A 22,408-nucleotide genomic window follows, 5' to 3' on the forward strand; every position below is an offset into this window, starting at 1 on the left:
AGCTAAAAGGAGAGCCACTCTGAACCCTAAAACCAATTCATTTCAAATAACTTTTCAGTATCTCTTGGTTTTTCCAGAGGATAAACTGAGGGCACACTGTAGCCTTCCCTTTTTATTCCAAGACCACAGAAAGACTAAAAACAAACAAATAACCACAACTGCATAAGTGTACTGGAAAACCAGAAGAACCCTCTGTGGCTGAGAAATCACGAGGGATGCCTGAAACGTGGAAAACTAGTAGATCTGATAAGATGGAGTGCACAGCCTAAAACACGCAGAGAGGAGCTCGGCTGCCAAGAAGTGGGAGAACACAAGGAGGCTCCAGGCCCAGAAAGGGGGCTCAAGGGACAGCCTCCGGATGATCCTTCACTACCAGCAGCAGCAACAGCTAGGTGGGTCAACCCCTGCACTCTCCTCTCACCCCCTCAGGCCCCACATGGACCAGGCAACTTGAGATAGGCATTCCCAGAGAACATAGGCGCTTGAGTAGGAAAAGCAGTGTAGTGCTCTGGCTGACTAGCAGTTCCCCAGACGAATAAGGAGCACGCCTACCCAGAAGGCTGGCAGTCAAGGCAGTTCTGCCTAGCAGGAATCCTACTCCTCTTCTACTTCATGGAAAAAGGAAGGGATATATTTATCCCAAATAGGCAGTTGGGAAATTATCCTATTTGTACACAAAGATGCTACGGAATCAAAATAAAGAAGGTATTTAAAGAAATACAGATGGCACAAATATACAAATGGTGAGTCTGTATAAAAATACAACTTCACAGGTTTTGAAATAAACCCCCCAAATGAATTTCACACAAACTTACTGTTCCAGTCGATCTAATAAGGCTTTCTAGCTCCTCAAATGTGAAGCAGAAACCACTACCGACAATAACAGCTAAGTAGATGCATTTTTGTTTAAGCCTGCACAGCATTTAACAGCAGCATTAGAAAAACCATGAATCATGCCTGAAGTTCCACTGTAACACCAGTTCTTACTATTGGAAGTCAGATACCAAATTAGAGAACTTGGTTTTACATTTCCCTTTAAGCAGCTTGGAACTCAAGAGAAAAACTGCAAAATGTGGATGATATTTTGGGAAGAAATGATCAAAAGGCTAATGAAAGTTTCAAATTGCAATATTTTGGTGAAAAATTCAGGCTATAAGTTCTAACGTAGTTACCAAACAGAAAATTTTAATATTTTTAGTGGTTAGTACTTTTTCAAGTTGTATGTCTATTAGGCCTTCATTTTTACACGTTAGTCAACAAGCATTACTAATTATCACTAACACTTATGGAGCGCTTAAAACGTGACAGGCACTGTTCTAAGGGATTCTGCTCATGGATTATTCCACTCTCTCCTCACAACAAGCCTGTGAGGCACAGAGCATTCCACTTATAAATGAGAACACAAATGTTTAGAGGGGTTAAGTGGCTTTTCCAAAGTCACTGTACTGCCAAAGGACCCAGCAGTCTGAATCAGAGCTTGTATCTTAACCAGCATGTTAGACTGATTAATTATAATTTCACTAGATTCCACACGAATTTGCTGAACATCTATAACGTGAGCCAAGGACTACACCCAGTACTATAGAGGACACAAAATACGTAAGATGTATGAAATTGATCCTCACTCTCTAAGACATAAGAGCATTCTGGAGAGATCAACTTCCAGCACGACAGCGTGAGGAGCTCTGCTTACCTGCTTCTCAGGGAAACCAGTCAAAATTTTTTAAAATAACATCATTTAAAGCCTTTGGAGGGGCCAGCCTGGTGGCGCAGCAGTTAAGTGCACACATTCCACTTCGGTGGCCCAGGGTTCGCCGGTTCAGATCCTGGGTGTGGACACGGCACTGCATAGCAAGCCACGCGGTGGTAGGCGTCCCACATATAAAGTGGAGGAAGATGGGCACAGATGTTAGCTTAGGGCCAGTCTTCCTCAGCAAAACGAGGAAGACTGGCAGCAGATGTTAGCTCAGGGCTAATCTTCCTCAAAATAAATAAATAAATAAAGCCTTTGGAAACAATCCTAGGAGCAAACAGCACTCTAGTCACAAAAACCTATGAAAATTCAGCACTGACAATGCAACACAGCATGGAAATTTTAAACCTAAAGACTCTCAAGAACAGTGCAAGTTGTGGTGAAAAGCAATTGGGAAGAGAATCTTGGATCTAATGAAGATACAGCCTAGACTATAGGCCAGCTAGTCTTCAGGAGAACCAGAGAATAGGACAGCTAGGAAGAGCCTCCCTGGGGTGGGAACAAATACCAAACACTAACCTCAGAAACGAATCCCTGGGAGGAGCCACAATTTGACTAGATTAGTCTATATAGGAATTCATGACCCAGGGCACTGCTGAAAACAACAGAGAATGGGCCAGATTTAGCAGAGGTTAACTGCTACGTGTGATGAGGGAAAGAGTGCACAAGAGCCCTACCTGTACCACTGTCATCCTAGGGTGGCTCTGGGCATGCCCCAAATTGCAGCTCCCTGAGGAGCAATATCAGAGGTATAACACAGTGAGGAAGAAATACACATCATTAAAATAATTCAGCTGCTAAATAAACAAATAACAGTAACAAGTCCTGCAAAAGTTTGGGGGTGGGGAGCCAATACCCAGAGTTGATACAACAGACTATCTAAAATGTCCTGTTTGCAGCAAAAAACTATCAGGCCTGTAGAAAAACAGAAAAGTATGACCCATACACTGGGAAAAAAGCAGGCAACAGAAACTGCCTGTGAGAGTGTCCAGAAGAGAGTTTAAAGTAGCTACTATAAGTATGTTCACAGAACTAAATAGAAGTATGTTAAAGAAGTAAAGAAGTCATGACGACAACTTGTATCCAACAGAGAACATCAACAAAGATAGAAATTATAAAGAAGAACCAAATGGAAATTCTAGAGCTGAAAAGCACAATAAGCGAAATCAAAAATTCACTAGAGGGGCTTAACAGTAGATTTGAATTGGCAAATTTAGATAGATTAATAGAATTTATGCAAGCTGAAGAGCAGAGAGAAAAAAGAATGAACAAAAATGAACAGAGCCTGAGAGAAATATGGGACACAATTAAGTGCATGAATGCACACATAACTGGAGTACTGAAAGGAGAGGGGAGAAAAAATATTCAAGGAAGCAATAACCTAAAACTTTCTAAATTTATTCAAAAACAGTAACTTACACATGCAGGAAGCTCTAAGAACTCCAAGTAAAATAAACAGAGAGAGACCCACAAACAGACACATCAAAGTAAAAATGCTGAAAGTAAACGACGAGGAAAAAATCTTTAAAAGAATCAAGAGGAAAAATGATGAGTCACTTACAAGGTAACCCAATAAGATTGACAGCTGGCATCCAACAGAAATAATGGAGGCTAGAAGGCAGTGGGATAATATACATGAAGTGCTGAAAGAAAGAACTATTAACCAAGAATTCTATATTCAGGAAAGCAACTGTTCAAAAACGAAGATGAAATAAAGACTCTGCCAGACAAAAATTGAGAGAATCTGTTGCTAGCAGACCTGATTTACAAGAAATACTAAGGAAAGTTCTTCAGGCTGAAAACCAGTGACCCTAGTAAAGATAATTTTACATATTTTTTGTCCTTTCTTTTCTTAACTGACTTAAAAAGCAATTGTATAAAATAATATCACAAAATGTATTGCAGCTTAAAACACACAATGTAATATAAGTGTAAGATATTTCCTAGTAACAGCCCAAAAGGAGGTAGATGGAAGCAAAATTGCAATGGGCTAAAGAAATGACTACAGAGGCTCAAGTAAGAATTGTAACAATGCAATGCTGGGTTTGTAACTAACAGATATAATATATATAACACCACTACCATAAAAAGGGGAAAATGGGAATCAAGCTATATAGCAGTAAAGGTTCTATATTATTGATATTAAGCTAGTATAAATCTAAAGCTGCTAAGATGTGTATATGCTAAACCCTAGAGCAACCACTTAAAAAAAACTTAAAAATATATAGCAAAAAAAAAAGATCACTAAAAATTAAAACGCTATACTAGAAAACATATATAGAAAACAAAAAGTAAAATGGTAGCTATAAATCCAACTATATCAACAACATTAAATGTGAATACATTAAACAATTTAATCAAAAGGCAGAGACTGTTAGACTGGATTTTAAAAAACATGATCCAACTATATGTTGTCTACAGGAGACACACTTGAGATTCACAAATACAAACACAGTGAAAGCAAATGGATGGGGAAGGATATCATGCAAACAACAACCACAAGAAAGCTGGAGTGGCTATACTAATAACAGACAAAAATAGACTTTAAAACATAAAATTTTACTAGAAATAAAAGAGTAACATTTTATAATGATAAAAAGGTCAATCCTTCAAGAAGATTTAACAACTAAAAACATATGCAACTACTAACAGAGCATCAAAATACACGAAAATTTTAGTAAGTAACAAATGAAATAAATAGATAAATCAACAATAATAGTTGGAGAGTTCAATACTCCACTTTCAATAACGGATAGAACGATTAGACAGAAGATCAACAAGGAAAGAGATGACTTGAACAACATATAAACCAACCAGATCTAAGAGACTTCTACAGAACATGCCATCCAACAAGAGAACATACATTCTCATGTGCATATGGAACATTGTCCAGGACAGACCAAACGTGAGGCCGTAAAACAAACCTCAATAAACTTAAAAGCATACAAATAACACAAAGTATGTTCTCCAACCACATTTAATAAAATTACAAATCACTAACAGGAAATAAATTCATAAAATGTGAAACAGCAAATTCATAAAACGTGAAAATTAAACAACACATTCATGAATAACCAATGAGTTGAAGAAGAAATCAAAATGGAAATCAGAAAATACTTTGAGATAAATGAAAATGAAGACACAACATACCAAAACTTATGGTGTACAGCCAAAGCAGTGTTCAGAGGGAAATTTATAGCTGTAAATGCCTATATTAAGAAACATCTCAAATCAATAACCTAACCTTCCACCATAAGACACTAGAAAAGTAAGAGAAAACTAAATCCAAAGCAAGCAGAAAGAAGGTAATAGAGCAGAAATTCATGGAGTAGAGAAAAAATAAAGAAACAATCTATGAAACCAAAAGTTGGTTCCTCAAAAAGATCAACAAAATTGACAAACTTCTGGCCAGTTTGACCAAAAAAAGAGAGAAGATTCAAACTACTTGAATCAGAAACATAAGAGAAGACAATACTGCCAACATAACAGAAACAAAAGGGATTATAAAGACATACTATGAATAATAGTACACAAATTAAATAACTTGGATGAAATGGACAAATTACTAGAAATACACAAACTACAAAAATGACTCAAGATAATGTGCCTAAAGCTATAAGTGAACGGATTGAATCAATAATCACAAAACTACCCACAAAGATAAGCTCAGGCCTAAACAGTTTCACCACTGAAATCCACCAAACAGTGACGGAAGAATTAATATCAATTCTTGGGGGAAAAAAAAAAAAACAGAAGAGGAAGAAACACTTTCCAACACATTTTATGGGGCCAATATTACCCTGATACCAAAATCAGACAAAGATGTCACAAGAAAACAAAACTACACGCTAATATCTCTTATGAACGTGGATGTAAAAGTCCTCAACAAAATACTAGCAAACTGAATCCAGCAATATATAAAAAGAATTACACAACTGACCAAGTGTGATTTATCCTAAGGATGCAAAGTTGGTTTAACATCCAAATATCAATTAATGTAATACACCATACAAATAGAATGAAAAACAAAAATAACAGGACCACTTCAACAGATGCAGAAAAAAGCATTTGACAAAATCCAACAAGCTTTCATGACTAAAAAAAAGAAAAACTCAACAAACTAGGAATAGAAAGGAAGTTCATCAATATAAAGGGCACCTGCAAGAAATCTCCAGTTAACATCACATTTAATGTTAACTGGATGGTTTCCCTTTAAGATCAGGAACAAGACAAAGATTTCTACTCTTGCCATTTCTATTTTAAATTGTAGTGAAGGTTCTAGGGAGGGCAATACGGCAAGAAGAAGAAATAAAAGGCATCTATATTGGAAAGGACAAGGTAAAATTATCTCTATTTGCATGATGTGATCCTGTATACAGAAAATCCTAGGAATCTACTAAAAAATTATTAGAAGTAATATGAGTTCAGCAAGGTTGCAGGATACAAGATCAATACACAAAAACCAATTTAATTTCTATACATCTGCATTGAAAAACCAAAAAGTAAAACTAAGAAAACACTTTTATTCACAATAGTATCTAAAAACAGGAATAAATTTAACCAAAGAAATGCAAAACTTATACTCTGAAGCTAATTCCAAGTTCACACAGAATTGTAAGGGAGCCAGAACTGAGGAAATAATTCTAAAAAAGAATAAATAGAAGATTAATACTTCCAAATTTCAAAACTTACTACAATGCAACAGTAATCAAGATAGTGTGGTACTGGTACAAGGATAACACATGGATCAATGAAATAGAACTGAAAGACCTGAAATAAACCTACACAACTATGGTCAACTGATTTTTGACAATGGTGCCAAGACCATTCAATGAGAAAAGAACAGTTTTCAACAAACGGTGCTGTGACGATTGGATAGCCACAAGCAAAATAATGGAGTTAGACCCTCACCTTACCCCATATTCAAAAGTTTACTCAAAATGGATCATACACTTAAATTTAAGAGCTAAAACTGTAAAACACTTAGAAGAAAACACAGGCATAAATCTTCACGACCTTGTATTGGACAATGGACTTTCAGATATGACACCAAAAGCACAAGCAACTAAATAAAGTTAGATTTCATCATCAGAATTAAGAACTTTTATGTTTCAAAGGACACTATCAAGAAAGTGGAAAGACAATCCAGAATGGGGAAAAATATCTGCAAATCATATACAGATCAAGAACTTATACTATATATCATACAGAACTAAATCATATACTAATAAGGAACTTGCGTTCAGAACATATATATTAAAAAAATTCTTACAATTCAGTAATAAAAAGACAATCAATTTAAAAATAGGCAAAGAACCTAAACAGACATTTCTCCAAAGAAGATATACAAATGGCCAATAAGCACATGAAAAGATGCTCAATATCATTAGCCGTAAGGGAAATGCAAATCAAAACCACAATGAGATACCACTTCATACCCACAAGGATGGCTAAAATTAAAGTCAGATAACTAAGTGTTAGTGAGAATGTGGAGAAACTGGAACCCTCAAACACTGCTGATGGGAATGTAAAATGTTGCAGCCACTTTGGAAAACAGTCTGACAGTTCATCAAATAATTAAACACAGAGCTACCATGTAACCCAGCAATTCCACTCGTAGGTATATATCCAATAAAATGACAACATGTTCAAGCGGCGGGCCCTGTGGTCTAGTGGTTAAGTTCAGCACACTCCACTTCAGCAGCCTGGGTTCTGTTCCCACACATGGACCTATATCACTCATTGGCAGCCATGCTGTGGCAGTGACCCACATACAAAATAGAGGAAGATGGGCACAGATGTTAGCTCAGGCCAAATCTTCCTCAAGCAAAAACAGGAAGATTGGTAACAGATGTTAGCTTGGGGCAACTCTTCCTCAGCAAAAAAAAAAAAAAAAAAAAAAAGCCTACACAGAAACTTGTACATGAATGTAGCAGCATTATTCATAACAGTTAAAATGTGGAAACAACCCAAATGTCCATTGACACAAAAATGGATAAACAAAATGTGCCATATTCATACAAACATCCATACAATGAAACATTATTTGGTCATAAAAAAGAATGAGATATTAATACACGATACAACATAAATGTACCTTGAAAATACAATGCTAAGTGAAAGAAACAAGGCAAAAAAAACCCAACATACTATATGATTCCATTCATATGAAGGTCAAAATAGGAAAATCTATAGAGACAGAAAGGAGCTTAGTGGTTGCTTAGGGATGGGGCAAGTGGGGTCAGGAGATAGAGGGATGGTAGCTGAAGGGTACAGGTCTCTCTTTGAGGTGATGAGAATGTTCTAAAATTTACTGTGGCAATGGTTGCACATATCTGTCAATATACAAAAATACCATTGAATTAAAGACTTTAAGTGGGTGAATTGTACGGTACATGAATCATAGCTCAGTAAAGCTGCCTAAAAAATGTAGTAGCCAACTCCAAAAAAAGTATCACCGTGAAGAAAACAGAATGTAGGTTCAGGAAGCAACATCACTTTTGCTCACTACTATCTTCCCTGCCCTTAAAGCCATGTCCGTATGTTTGCCCCAAAAAAAGGACTCAATGAAAGAGAAGACTGAGAGGAAAAAAGTGGGGCAGGAAAGCTGGATTTCACCACATGAAAACAGCACAATCCTACACTGTGCAATGTTACCAAGAGTTAGGCACAAAAATATCCCCACTTACAAACTACTGAAGACTAACTTACCAAATAAATTTCTGAACATCAAGTGCTTCTGTGCAAGGCCCTGTTTGAAGCACTTAACTTGTACTAATTGATTTAATCCACAAAACCACCCCATGTGGTACATACATAGCTGATCTTCATTATTCATGACTTCCATATTTGTGAATTTACCTACTCACTAAAATTTTTTTGGAACCCCAAATCAGTATTTGCAGCTTTCTCATGGTCATCTGCAAACATGAGCAGAGCACTGAAAAATCTGAGCAACACACACATTCCAGTTGAGGTGAGACAAGGTGACATTCTGCCTTCCTGAAGCTCTCGTACAGAGATGACCAGAGGATAGGGATGGTAGGGAGCAGTATGGTGTAATGCAAGAAGCACCAGTTCTTTAGAATTTAAGAGAGTATAAGTCACTTTCCCCAAATCAGAAAGCTAATGAATGGAGGACCGTATGAGCCAAGGACAAAAAGTGAAGAAACTGATGGTTGAATGAAATGAGTAGTTAAAAAGCCAAAAAAATAGATAAAATGAAATCATAAAAAATACTTAAACCAAAAGAAGCAGAAGAATTGGAAAAAGGAAATAGACAGATGTGACAGAAAACAAATAGTAAGACAACAGATTTAAATCTAATCATTTCAATAACCACATTAAATGTAAATGTTCTAAATGCCCCAATTACAAGGCAGAGATTGGGAAAACAGTTTGGCAGTTCCTCAAAAAGGCAAACACAGAACTTACCATATGATCTAGCAATTCGACTCACAGGTACACACCCAAAGAAATGAAAGCAGGGATCACTCACAGGTATACACTCAAAACATTGATCAGGCATACAATACTTGTCCACTAACATTCATAGCAGCACTATTCACAACAGCCAAAAGAGAAAAATAACCCAAGTGCCCAAAGAAAGTGTGATATACACATACAATGGAATATCATTCAGCCTTAAAAAGAAATGAAACCCTGACACATGGTAAACATGGATGAATCTAGAAAACATGCTAAGTGAAATAAGCCAGAGACAAAATAACAAATATTGCATGATTCCACTCATCTTAGGTACCTAGAAGAGGCAAATTCATAAGACAAAAAGTAGGGGAGAAGGGAGAACAAGGAACTATTGTTTAATGGGTACGGTTTCTGTTTGGGATGATGAAAAAGTTCTAGAAATGAAGAGTCACGATGGTTTCACAATATTGTGAATGTACTTAATGCCACCAAATTCTAGACCTTAAAACGGTTAAAATGGCAATTTTTACGTTATGTATATTTTGTCACAATAAAAAACAGGACAGAGATCAAACTATAAAAAAGCAAGATCCAAGTGTATGTTACCCACAAAAACAAAAAAAAAATACTTTAAATATAAAGACACAAACAGGCTATAAGTAAAAGGATGGAAAAAGATTATGCTAATACTAGTCAAAAGATGTGGCTATATTAATATTGGACAAAGTAGATTTCAGAGCAAAAAATATTACCAAGGATAAAAGGAGATCATGTTATAACGATAAAGGAGTACATTCATCAAGAAGACATAATAATCCTAAGCTTTCACGCACCCAATAAAAGAGCTTCAAAATGCAAGCAGCAAAAAATAACAGAACTAAAAGAAGAAACAGACAAATCCAAAAAATTATAGTAGGAAAGTTCCACACCCCTACCAATAATTGATACAACAAGGAGACAGAAAACCAGTAAGTGTTGTTCAAGTCTTCCGTATCCTATCAACAAACATGATAACATTTATAGAATGCTCCACCCAGCAACAGCAGAACTTATATCTTTCTCAAGTCAAAATGAAACAGTTACCAAGACCATATTCTGGGCCATAAAACAAACCAGATAAGCTTTCAAAAGATTCCAATTATATAAGCAAAGCATGTTCTCTGACAAGGGAACTAAATTAGAAATCAATAACAGAAGAAATGTCTGGAAAGTACCCCAAATATGTGAACATTAAGTAATATTCTCCTAAATAACCAATGGGCCAAAGAAGAAGTCAAAGAGGATATTAGACAGTATTTGTTACTGAATGAAAATGAAAACACAACACGCCACTATTTGTGACATGTAGCCGAAACAGTACCTAGAAGGCAGTTTATGGTACACAACACCTATATCAGAGAAGATGCAATGTACCAAAGCAATGGCCTCAGCTTCCGTCTTAAGAAACAAGGACAAGCATCTCAAGCTAAACCCGAAGTGACCATAAGAAATAAACAATTAAGACTAAGGGCAGAAGCTGATGAAATAGAAAACAGAAAAACAATAGAGAAAAGTCAATGAAACCAAAAGCTAGTTCTTTTGGATCAATCCAGCCAGCCTGTTAACACAACAAAAGCAAAAAAATAAAATCAGCATCAGGAATGAGAGAGGTGACATTACTACATTTTCTATCAATAGTAAAAGGATAATAAGGAATACTATGAACAACTTAATGTCAACACATTTGACTACTTAGATGAAATGGACAAAGTCTGTGAAAAATACAAACTACAAAAGCTCATTCAAAAAGAAATAGATAATCTGCATAGTTCTATGCCTACTAACAAAATTAAATTTGTAGGCAAAAACCTTACCCCAAAACTTCAGGTCCAGACAGCATCACTGGTGAATTCTACCAAATATTTAAGAAAGAAAGAATACCAATTCTACACACACACTTCCAGAAAACTGAAGAGGGTATACACCTCGCAACTCAATCTAAGGCCACGGTTTCTCTAATACCAAAACTAGACAGACATTTCAAGAATACTACAGACAAATATCCTTTTTGAATATTAATGTAAAAATTCTCAAGAAAACTTTAGCAAATTGAATCCAACAGTATACAAAAATAATATACTATGACCAAGTGGGATTTATCCAAGGAATGCAAGGTGAGTTTAACATTTTGAAATCAATGTAATTGATCATATTAAAAAACGAAAAACAGAAACCATAGGATGAAGGAAAACTATAAAACATCTCTAAGAAAACACAAGAGAAGTTCTTAGCCATCTTGGCTTTGGCAAAGACTGTTAATACAAATATTGTTAAATGCAATAAAAGAGAATAAATATGAGAACATATTAAAAAAAGACTTCATTCAAATTAAAAACTTTTGTTCTTTGCACTGCTAACAAGTAAAAAGGCAAGCTACAAAGTAAAAGAAAATATTTGCAAAAGACATATCAATATGTATGAAAACTCTACAATTCAATAAAATAAACAACTTAAAAATGAGCTAAAGATGAAGAGACATCTTGCTCAAGAAGATATATAGAAGGCAAATAAACACCTGAAAAGATGTTCAATGTCATTTGTCATTAGGGAAATGAAAATTAAAATGACAATGAGCACACTAGAATGGCTAAAACTAAAAAGCCTAACCACACTAAGTGTTGGGTAAGGAAACGGAGCAACTAGAACTTTCATACACTGCTGGTGGCAATGTAAATCATACAACCACTTTAGAAAACAATCTAGCAAGTTTTTCTTTTTCTTTTTTATTTTTTTTCCTTTGCTGAGGAAGATTCACCCTGAGCTAACATCTTGCCAATCTTCCTCTTTTTATATGTGAGCCACCATGACAGTGTGGCCACTGACAGATAAGTAGTGTAGGTCCACACCCAGGAACCAAACCCGAGTTGCTCGAGTGGAGAGCGCCAAATTTAACCACTAGGCCACCAGGGCTGACCTGAGTTTTCCTTTTTAAATAATCACATACCCACCGTACAAGTGAACAATTTCACTCCTGGATATTTTCTGTAAAGAAATGAAAGCATATGTCCACACAAAGACTTGTACACTAATGTTCACAGAAGTTTTTTTGTTTAATAACCAAAAACTGGAAACAATCCAAATGTTCCTTAATCAGGTGAATGAATAAACAAAATGTGATATATGCACAACATAGAATACTATTCAAAAATAACAAGAAATGAACTATTGCTACATGTAAGAACATGGATGAATTTCAAAATAACTATTTTGAATCAAAGTGACCAAAGTAAAAAAAGAGTACATATTATATAGTTCCATTCATATAAAATCGTAGGAAATGAAAACTTATCTACAGAGTTGGAAATAAATCAGTGGTTGACTAAAGATGGGCAGCGGGGAGGGGCTGTAAGGAGGAATAACAAAGGGCCAGAAAGAATGTTTTAGAGGTGATGTTCATCATCTTGGTGATGGTTTCATGGATGTACAAGTATGTCAAATGTATTAAATTGTACACTTTAAACATGAGCAGTTTGTTGTAGGACAATTACACTCCAATAAAGCTGCAAAGGGGGAGAAGAGGAGGGGGAGAATGGAGAGACAAAAGAAAAATAAATCCATCTAGGAGGACCAGTATGCAGAGTTCAGAGAGGGCAGTGAAAAAGGAGGTCAAGAAAAACATCAAAGAGCATTACCAAGAATTGAAGAACACAGTCTCCAGAATCAAGAGTCAGCCAAGTATTGATGAAAATAAACTTAAATTTTTAAAAAACCTATAATTAAGTACATAATCTTGAACACTTACACTACCAAGGATAAAGATCTTTTAAAAATTCAGAAAGAAAAACAGATTGCAAAAAAATGAAAGCAGACCACAGAAATTAAGAGCATGGCCTTCTCGGTTTGGGCACTGGCTCTGAGACGTATTAGCCAAGTGACCTTGAGTACATTACTTAACGCTTCTGTGCTTCAGTTTTCTCATCTGTAATAATAACAACAGTAAGTAGTAGTAGTCATGCGGTTATGAGGATTTAATAAATTAATTTGTAAAGTGCCTAGAACAGTGCCTGGTACAGGTTAAATACTACATAAGCGTTGGTTAAATAAAAAAATCACGTTAAGATTCAACTTCTCATCAACAATACTGGATGACGTAAGTCAAAAGAACAACCCTTTCAAAGTTTTGAGGGAAAGTAATTTTCAAACTCAAACTCTAAAGGCCAACCTCACCGCCGAGTGGTTGAGCTCCCAAGCGCCGCTCAGGCAGCCCACGGCTTCGCTGGTTTGGATCCTGGGCGAGGACATGGCACCGCTCATCAGACCATGCTGAGGCGGCATCCCACATGCCACAACTAGAAGGACCCACAACTAAAATCTACAACTATGTAATGGGGGGATTTGGGGAGAAAAAGCAGAAAAGAAGATTTTTTTTAATCCTTTAAAAAACTCAAACTCTATGCCTAGCTAATGATCACTCATATATACAAGGGTAGAACGGACTCAGAAAACTCATATCCCACACAGCATTTCTTAAGAATTCAATTGAGTATAAAAATCAAGGAAGGATTTAAGCCAAGAAAGATGATCATCAGAAAATAGTACCCTCAATTGAAGAAAGGAATTTTTTAAAATCCAAGGAAGCAGCTTTCCAGTAAGTCTAAATAACCAGGTGTGACAGGAACAGAAAATATAGACCTCAAAAAGGGGTGTCAGTCGACCCGCGCGCGGCCCAGTGGTTGGGTTTGCGCGCTCCACTTCGGTGGCCCAGGGTTTCGCAAGTTCGGATCCTGGGCACCGACCTAGCACCGCTTATCAGGCCATGCCGAGGCGGCGTCCCACATAGCCCAACTAGAAGGACCTGCAACTAAAATATACAACTACGTACTGGGGGGATTTGGGGAGAAGAAAAAAAAGGGGGGGAAGACTGGCAACAGGTGTTAGCTCACGGCCAATCTTAAAAAAAAAAAAGGAAAAAAAAAAGGCATGTTACTTAAACTCACAAAGCTTACCAAGAGAAGAAATACAATGATTTACTCTCAGGAATGGGGTGGGGAGCGCTACATAAGTGACTAAATCCTCTTCTATCATAGCTAGAATTCAATACATCCAAATCAATACATCCAAACCCAATAAATCAGGCATAAGCATGATATTAGAGACAGAACCAAAACAGTTAAAAGTGGTTATCTCTGGAGAGTAGAAATGAGATGAGATCCAAGTAAAGTTTGATGAAAGTTTTAAAAAGAAAGGAAATGAGCATTCAGTTTACCAGTTTCTCTTTGGGAAAAACACAAGGAATACTGAGACTGTCATCAAAACCAGGTTTTCAGTTCCTCCTTAGGAACTAAGCAAAACTCAAGATCTCACCAACCTAAGCCAAAAAAATCCGTTCACAGTGACGCACTGGCACTTCCTTCAAAAATGAAGGGGACGGGAGGGAGCGGACCACGAAGTGCCGCTAAACCTTCCCAATCCAGAAATTCTAATTAAGAGTATACAAAACCGAACTCGGACGGAATCACAGAAACGATAAACATAAAACTCAAGAACTGCCAGAAGTCGACGTATACAGTAACAAACAACAGAAAGTGTTTAAGCGCATCCAGGAATTCTGACAATTTCAACAAGTATGATGTCCAGCAGTCGGGGCACCTAGAGAAGGGGGGCACTTATCAGACTTCTATCCCGTCTGAGACGTTTCTAAGGTGCTGCTTTCACCGTAGGATCTAAAACAGCAACAAAAGGCCTTTCACCCTAGGAGACAACCTTTCAGGCATGGACAGTAAACAACGAAAAGCTCGCCGCGGGGATTACTTTCCGAGGCTGGCATCAGCACGCGCGCATCGCTAACCAGGTAACTGTGCGGAGAAGCCGTGCGCAGCCCAACAGCTTTCAGCCTCCTCTGAAACCCAAAGTGCGCGGAGCCAGGGGGAAACAAAGCCGTGGGCGGGGCCTTCCCGTCCGGAAAAAGCGGGCAGGGGAGGAGCAGCCCTCCAGGGAGTTCAGACCCCGCACGGCCCTCGCCCTGCCCAGGCCCCTCTCCAGGGCCGCGAATCCGATTGCCGGCACCCAACCGCGTGTCGGGCCCCGGCTGCCCGCGAGGGCGACAGAGCGGCGCGGGCCCGGCCCGGCGCCCCAGGGTCAGGCGGCGGTCCCCGAGGGCCGTGGCCCCGACGCGCCGGGGCTCCGGGGTTTAGCGTAGCGGCCTCCAGGCCCCTCCTCACCTTCTCTTCCACGCAGTTGACAATGATGGACGGGTACTTGCGACTGAGCCAGCGAAAGAAAGCCGGGACTCCCATAGCGGCGGCGCGGCCCGAAGGAACGTAACCAGAGAGACAGGCAGGAGCGGCGGCCGAGGGCACCGGCACTTCCTCCCACGTGCGCGCCGTCGACAGGAAGTGACGTCACGGCGCCGCCGCCGGGGAAGCCGGGAAGGAGGCTCGGGTGGGCGAAGCCGGGTTGTGCTCCGAGTAGTTGTTGGACTCCGTGTTCGTTGGCCCACTAGGTGGTGAGGCCTGTGGCCGGCCTTGCTTGGCGCGCTCGCTTTCAGTGGTTCCAGTCCTGGAGCCCGAGGTGGACCGCGTGTGAGTCGCGGGGAACCCCGGGCGGCGCCGTGGCCGCGGCTTCCGCAGCAGCTCGCTTTCCCAGCCTTCGGGGTACCCGGGGGCGAGGTGCCCGCGTTCGGCCCGCTCCAGGGGAGGTCTTTTTTGCCGGTTGGATCACCTCTTTCTCCGCCATCTCAATTCTGAGTAGAATCAAAGCATATAAACTGGCTAGTCATTTCTACTTCCTGGTTTCTTCAGGTTTTGTGCCACGGTACATACTTGGACTATCAAAGGAATATTTTCAGGTATTTTACAGTAATGATGCCTGGTTTCCATAAGTAACTCACTTTAAATAGTTATAAAATGGGGTCTAGCCGGCATTTAGCATAAAGTCAACCTGCCAGCTACACTTATGAGTATAAAATAATTGCTGCTCTCACTCTCCAGCATTTATTTGAGTGCTTAGAATGTGCTAAAACGTTGGCTGAGGGATTATCTCATTTTGAAACCGGCTCAACACAACATAAGGGAAGCCATATTGTAGAAAAGAGACCATATTGTGATTTTGAATGATCTCTGACTGACTAAGCTAGCTGTATTTGCACCCCCCAGGAGATCCACCTGCTTTGTAGATTTTATGACCCCTGCTTGTGCATATACCTCCCAGCTGCTCTAAGATGATAGCTCCGTTCCTTTGAGTTTACATCCAGAAATGTGATGACCACAGAACAGAGAGTCTGCTGATAGCCATCATCAATGAAAACTGAAAGATATGCTGTAACTCCTAGCTCAACTTTCCTAACCCCTCCTCTATAACCCACTGGCCTATATAACTGCTTCAAGATTCCATGCCCCCTTTGAGATGGTTCTTTTGGACATTAGTGGGCCATCTTGCCTCTTGCTAACAAGCTGTAATAAAATGCCCTTTTTCTGCCGCCATCTTGCCTCTTAGACAATTGGCCTTGTGTCTTGCAGGAAGCAGATGAGTGCTTTGTGCAGTAACAATTTGATCATCACTTGAGCCTTCTGAGAGTTTATATATTATTATCCTCATGTAACATGAGAAAGCCAAGTTGTCGAGGGGTTAAGTCACTTGCTTATTCATACAGCTTCAGCCCCAGTAAAGAAGACGTGATGGTCTTTCTGTCCTTGTACTAACGGGATGCTTTTATCCTTTATTTTCTGATGGCTTCAAATACTTTTTTCCAGCATATAAAAAGACAGATCTGGAAGAAGAGATATTTATGTCCATTTGCTCAAGCCTGAAAGTGTGTCTCCCTGGAATCCCCTCTTGGCTTGGCAAATCACAGTCAATCCTAAAAGCTCACCTCAGGAGGCCTCTATGAAAGTATTTCTTCATGCTACCTGCAAACATTTATTGCTTCCTCTTCTGTGGTCGGATGTCACTTTAAACTGCTTTAAACTGTTTAAACTGCTGGTGTGGAAATTAAGGAAATGGTTATCCCATGTTTTACTTAAAGACAGCCAAAACTATTCCAGAGTATTATGTCTATTGTGAAGTCTCTCATTTCTTTTGGAAATAGCCCCTCAGCAGGTATTTGTTTCCCCTAGAGGTGCTATGTTCTTATAGGAATACACATGTGGTAGGTGATTGAACAGTTGGGCAAATTGAGCTTTGAGAGTCCTTGCCCTACATTTTTGAACTTAGAATCATGAGGAAGGTAGGGTAGGTCCTCCCAGATGGTTGAAAGCTGAAAGAAAATGGGACTTGTTGCCAGTCTGCAATGAGAGAAGCAGATTTAAGTCTCTGGTTCCAGTGGCTTTGAGTACAGCTAAATCCGTGTTACTGCAGTTTGGTTGGTAAACCTGTGCTTTAATTCCATGAGCCAGTAAATTCTCCTTTTGTCCTAAGCTGGTTTGGGCTAAGTTCCCGTCCCTTACAAAGGAAAGAATCCAAACAAACCAGTAACGAAATTGAGGAGTAAACAGGTAAGCCACCTGGGTGCTAAAATTGCTTTGCATAAAGGAGGCACAAAAATTGGCATTTCTGGCACTCAGAAAAGGGAAGGGTGAAAGGTAGAGAGGAGAGGGAACCTCAAAGATGGCAGGAGGATGTGAGCCAAGTGTTGCAAGATAACTTCCCCAGCCCAGTGTTTCCAGTAATGTCTACCAGACTCTGGCTCCATGTGGGGTTTTTTGTTGTAGAATTTGAAAAAGAGTATGCGCCTCATGTTGGGGTCACTGTGGTCCAGAATGACAGGGCTGGGCAACATAGCAGAGCTCAAGAAACAGAAGAGGGGAGGAGAATTTATATGCGTTGGAAATTAGCAGGAACGTTGAACCAGGCTTTGAACTTATATAGGCTGGGAACCAGGAGGTTTTGAATCATTTTTGTCCAGACCTCAAGGGAGCAGGGGAAGCCCCTCAGCTGACATCTAGATTATGTAATAATGTGAAATATGTAGACTATATAGAAATCAGAATGTAAACATTGGTACATTCATTTTAAAGCCCCATTAGCCTTATAATTACAGAAATGAATCTTTGAAAAAATTATTGCTGTCTGGATGATCAAGTGCTTCCTTTCCCTCATTATCTTTACAAAATTCCTTGTGATAACCTGGTGTATTTAAAATAAGAGTTGTAATAGTTAATTTTATGTGTCAACCTGACAGGGTCACAGAATGCCCAAATAGTTAGTCAAATTTTATTCTGGGTGTTTTTGCAAGGATGTGTTCCTGTGAGATTAACATTCTAATGGGTAGAGTAAAGCAGATTGTCCTCCATAAGGTGCATGGGCCTTATCCAATCAGTTGAGGGCCTGAACAGAACAAAACGCCCAGCCTCCCTAAGCAAAAGGGAGTTCTCCTGCAGACTGCCTTCAGACTTCATCTGCACCATCTGCCTTGCCAGCCTGTGCGCTGGAACTACACCATTGGCTCTCCTGGGTTAGCTACCTCAAACTGCTGATTTGGACCTGAGAGTCTCCCTAATTGTGTGAGCCAATTCCTTGTAATAAATATATATATATAATAATACACACACACCCCGTATTGCTTCTATTTCTCTGGAGAACCCTAACTAATATAAATTTTGGTACCAAGAATGATTCGAGAGGAACAGAATCTTAAGAATGCATTTTCTGATTTGTTTCTGGGGCTTCTTGAATTGGCTCTCTAATCTGATTAGATTTAAAGACACTAGTGACTATTTCCAGTGATAAAGAGGGCACTGACAACAGGTGGTGTGATCTAGCAATAAAGATACGCAAAATATCACCATTGGATACTCCTAATCAACCACTTATAAAAAGCAAGGATCTGGGTAATCATGTATATGATACTTCAAACATTTTTTTGTGAAACTAACAAATATAATGAGATTGGCTAGTTGCTCCTAAGATTGCTGGAGAAAGTGGGCAAAGAAAAGGATGAGCTCAGACTCAATTTCCCAGCTCAAGCACTGCATAAATGACTTAAAAGAATCTGTCTGCCCTGAAAGAAACCCTTATCTCCTGTAGCCACAGGGCTGAGAGTGCTGAAAAGCAGACTCAGAACCTCATCCTGTGAGTGGTTGAGTTACAAAACAAATTGAATTCACAGCCTCATAGGATGTCTACTGTTAAAGTGAGGGCATTGATTAGGAAGAAAAAGATGAATCCTAAAAGTTGAAATGAGGACATGTGGGAATACTGTCAGAGCTGGGGGCATTGAGACCCTTAATTCTGATTAGTCTTGGACCACTTCCACAATGGAAGGGGCAGCACTTTGCTCTTACTGAAACAGACAAGTGCTAGATATGAATTTACCTTCCCTTCCCGCAATGCTTCTGCCATAACTACCACCCATGGACTTAGGGGATGCTTTATCTACCATTATGGTATTCCAAACAGCATTGCTTCTGATCAAAGAACTCACTTCATGGTAATGAAGTACAGCAGTGGGCCCATGCTCATGAAATTCACTAATCTTTCCATTTTCCCTACCATCCTGAAGCAGCTGGCTTGATAGAACAGTGAAATGATGTGTCAAGACGGTTACTTCAGCCTGTCAGCCCAACCCATCAGACTTTGGATTTACCAAGCTTCCACAACTGTGTGAGCAAACTCCTTAAAGTTAATCTCCCTCCCTCCCTCCCTCTCTCTCTCTCTCTCTTGCCACACATGTATACTTGTATATGTATTTATATATACACACACACCCTGTTGATTCTGTTTGTCTGAAGAACCCTAACTAATATATTGGGCCAGATGCTTAACCTTTCTAAACCTTAGTTTCTTCAACTGTAAAATGAGGATTATAGACTTCACAGTGTTTCTGTGAAGATTCAGTGATGTTACATTCAGAGCATAGCCCCAAACATGTTAAGTACCCAGCAAGTCTTAGCCATTGGATGATTATCTGTTGGGTTCCATGCTGTTTGCCTTGAGAAAGCCTTACAATTTTATTAGCATGTTCTGCTTAAAAGGTTTGGATAACTGAGTAATCTAGCAGAGCCTCGTTTTTCCAGCTCCCACCTACTGTTGAGTTTCTATCATCAAGACTGTCTTCATTCTCTCTCCCTTATATTTCCTGTTCTTTCCCACCTTGGTATACTGCTAGTCTTCCCACCACCTTTCTGCCAATTCAGATTCTACTTGTTCTCTCTTCTCTTCTCCATGAATCTCTTCCAGCACATCAGCCTAAACTGTCTCTTGCCACTCTCCTCCTCCATAGCACTCCCTGACTAACATATCTCTTCTTACATTATGTTCTGTTTCATTTGTGAACTTTCTCTTTACTATGTCAGAATAAGCTAGACTTTGCTACACTAATAAGTAATACCTGAAATCTCATTAGCTTACCATATTTGGAGTTGGACTACTCCCCAGGGATGTCCTCCATGTGGTGACTTGGGGCTCCTGCTGCCTTCATCCTATAATTCTGCCAGCTCAACACATGACAACCACAGTTGCTACCAAAAGGGAAGACAGGGCGAGAGAGCTGTCCTGGATGTTTTGAAGGGCCAGGCTTGGTGTTGGCTTACATTATTTCTACTCACATCCTTTTGACAAAACCCAGTTACATGATCCCAACCAACCTGCAGAGGAGATTTGGAAATACTGTCTTCCTGAGTGCCCAAGAATAGGAGGAAACATGATTGGTGAACACATAGCCTTATCTCTGCCACATTCCTTAATTAAGTTGCAAAATCAAATTATTAAATATATATTTAAGGTCCACAGTCTTTGCTACGTATGTTGGGTACTATAAGCAAAATAAGTTGTTCCCCTCAGGGAGCCCATCATCAGTAGCAAGGACAAGATACAAGCACAAAATGTGAAATAATAATGTAAGTCACAGTTTGACCAACAATAAACAAATCTCACACCACAGTGTTTGATTAAAATCCCAAGTGAATTGCACACACAATAATTGCTACAGACATAAAAACAAGAGAGATCTAGTCATCTAATGGGGTCGTCAGAGATAATAGGGAGAAAGTAGAATGATACGGAGTCTTGAAACATCAAGAAGATTTAGTTGGAAATAAGGAGATGTGGAAGGAGGCACTGTAAGTTCCCTGGAGACAGGGACATGTCTTTATTTGTCTTGTGGTGGGCATCCAGTAGACTCTCAATGCATATTTTTATTATTAAATTGAATTCTTAGAGCGGTAGTTCTCAAAATGTGGTCCAGGGACCCCTAGGGTCCCAGAGACCCTTTCTGGGGGTCCATGAGGTTAAAACTATTTTAATAATAATATTAAGATGTGACTTGCCCTCTTCACTCTCAGTCTCCAAGTGTAAGTGGAATTTTGCAGAGGCTTTGTGATGTAATATCTCAACAGATTGAATATCAGAAGCAGACGTGGCAATCCAGCTGTCTTCTATTAAGCCAGACATTGAAGAGTTTCAAAAAATGTAAAACAATGCCAGTCTTCTCACTAATTTTTTTCTGTTTGGAAAAATATAGTTACTTCATAAAAATATGTTACTTATGTTAACATGTTATGAGTTTCTTATTTTAAGTGAATTAGTAAATTAGTATTTTAAAAGTTTTTCAGGTTTGATTTCTCACTGGTAAATATTTACAGATACAGTTACCTAAACAAAACTCCTTGGGGTGCTCAATAATTTTTAAGAGTATAAAGGAAGCCTGAGGCCAAACACTTTGAGAACCTCTGGCTTAGAAAGTAAAAATGGAAATGGAATCTACAAGTGTCTGCTCTTAGAACCCATCCAAAGCTACTTTTTCAAATTTCTAGGATTTTGTGTATTCAGATCTTCTCTCAAATACTCCTTGCAACCTAAAACAATCTGCAATCCTTATCGCCAAGTATGATTCACAGGCAAATGGACATGATGTTGGTGAGCAAATGTACAAAGCATGTCTGTTCATATGCAGTCTTATCCTCATTGAGCTTTAGAGTGTAGCTCAGAAATGTAGGTACTGAAAGGTAATACAGAAATGCAGATAACGGAAAGATGCATTTTTAAGGCCTCAATATGTACCTGTTGCTAAATGTGTTCAGAAGGGTTATTTAACTCAACTTTGTCAGTCCGTGCTCACACCTTAAGTTAACCAAAGCCATATAACAATGAGTAGAGTACCCCAAACGGTGTGAGAAAGGGCATCTGCGGTCAAATAACTGGGAGCTCTGGGTTAAGTTGAGCTAAGCAGACTACATTTTGTAGCCATCTTAGAGACTTTATGCCCCATCTCTAATTTTTTCTAACCACAAAACCTCTTTTTTTTAACATGCA

At 39.0% G+C, this 22,408-nt stretch overlaps 1 protein-coding gene across 1 annotated transcript in view; it reads right to left on the bottom strand.

Moving 5' to 3' along the window:
* The window catches only part of XRN2 (5'-3' exoribonuclease 2), a 75,154-nt gene extending 59,603 nt beyond the window's left edge, over positions 1 to 15,551 (bottom strand). Inside the window, exon 1 of the mRNA XM_008538847.2 lies at positions 15,382 to 15,551. Within this exon, the coding sequence (XP_008537069.1) occupies positions 15,382 to 15,456 (75 nt within the window). The 5' untranslated portion in view covers positions 15,457 to 15,551. The remainder of the gene's footprint in view (positions 1 to 15,381) is intronic.
* Positions 15,552 to 22,408: the final 6,857 nt, after the last annotated feature.

Source organism: Equus przewalskii, chromosome 21 (genome assembly GCF_037783145.1).
Source record: "Equus przewalskii isolate Varuska chromosome 21, EquPr2, whole genome shotgun sequence".
NCBI lineage: Eukaryota > Metazoa > Chordata > Mammalia > Perissodactyla > Equidae > Equus > Equus przewalskii.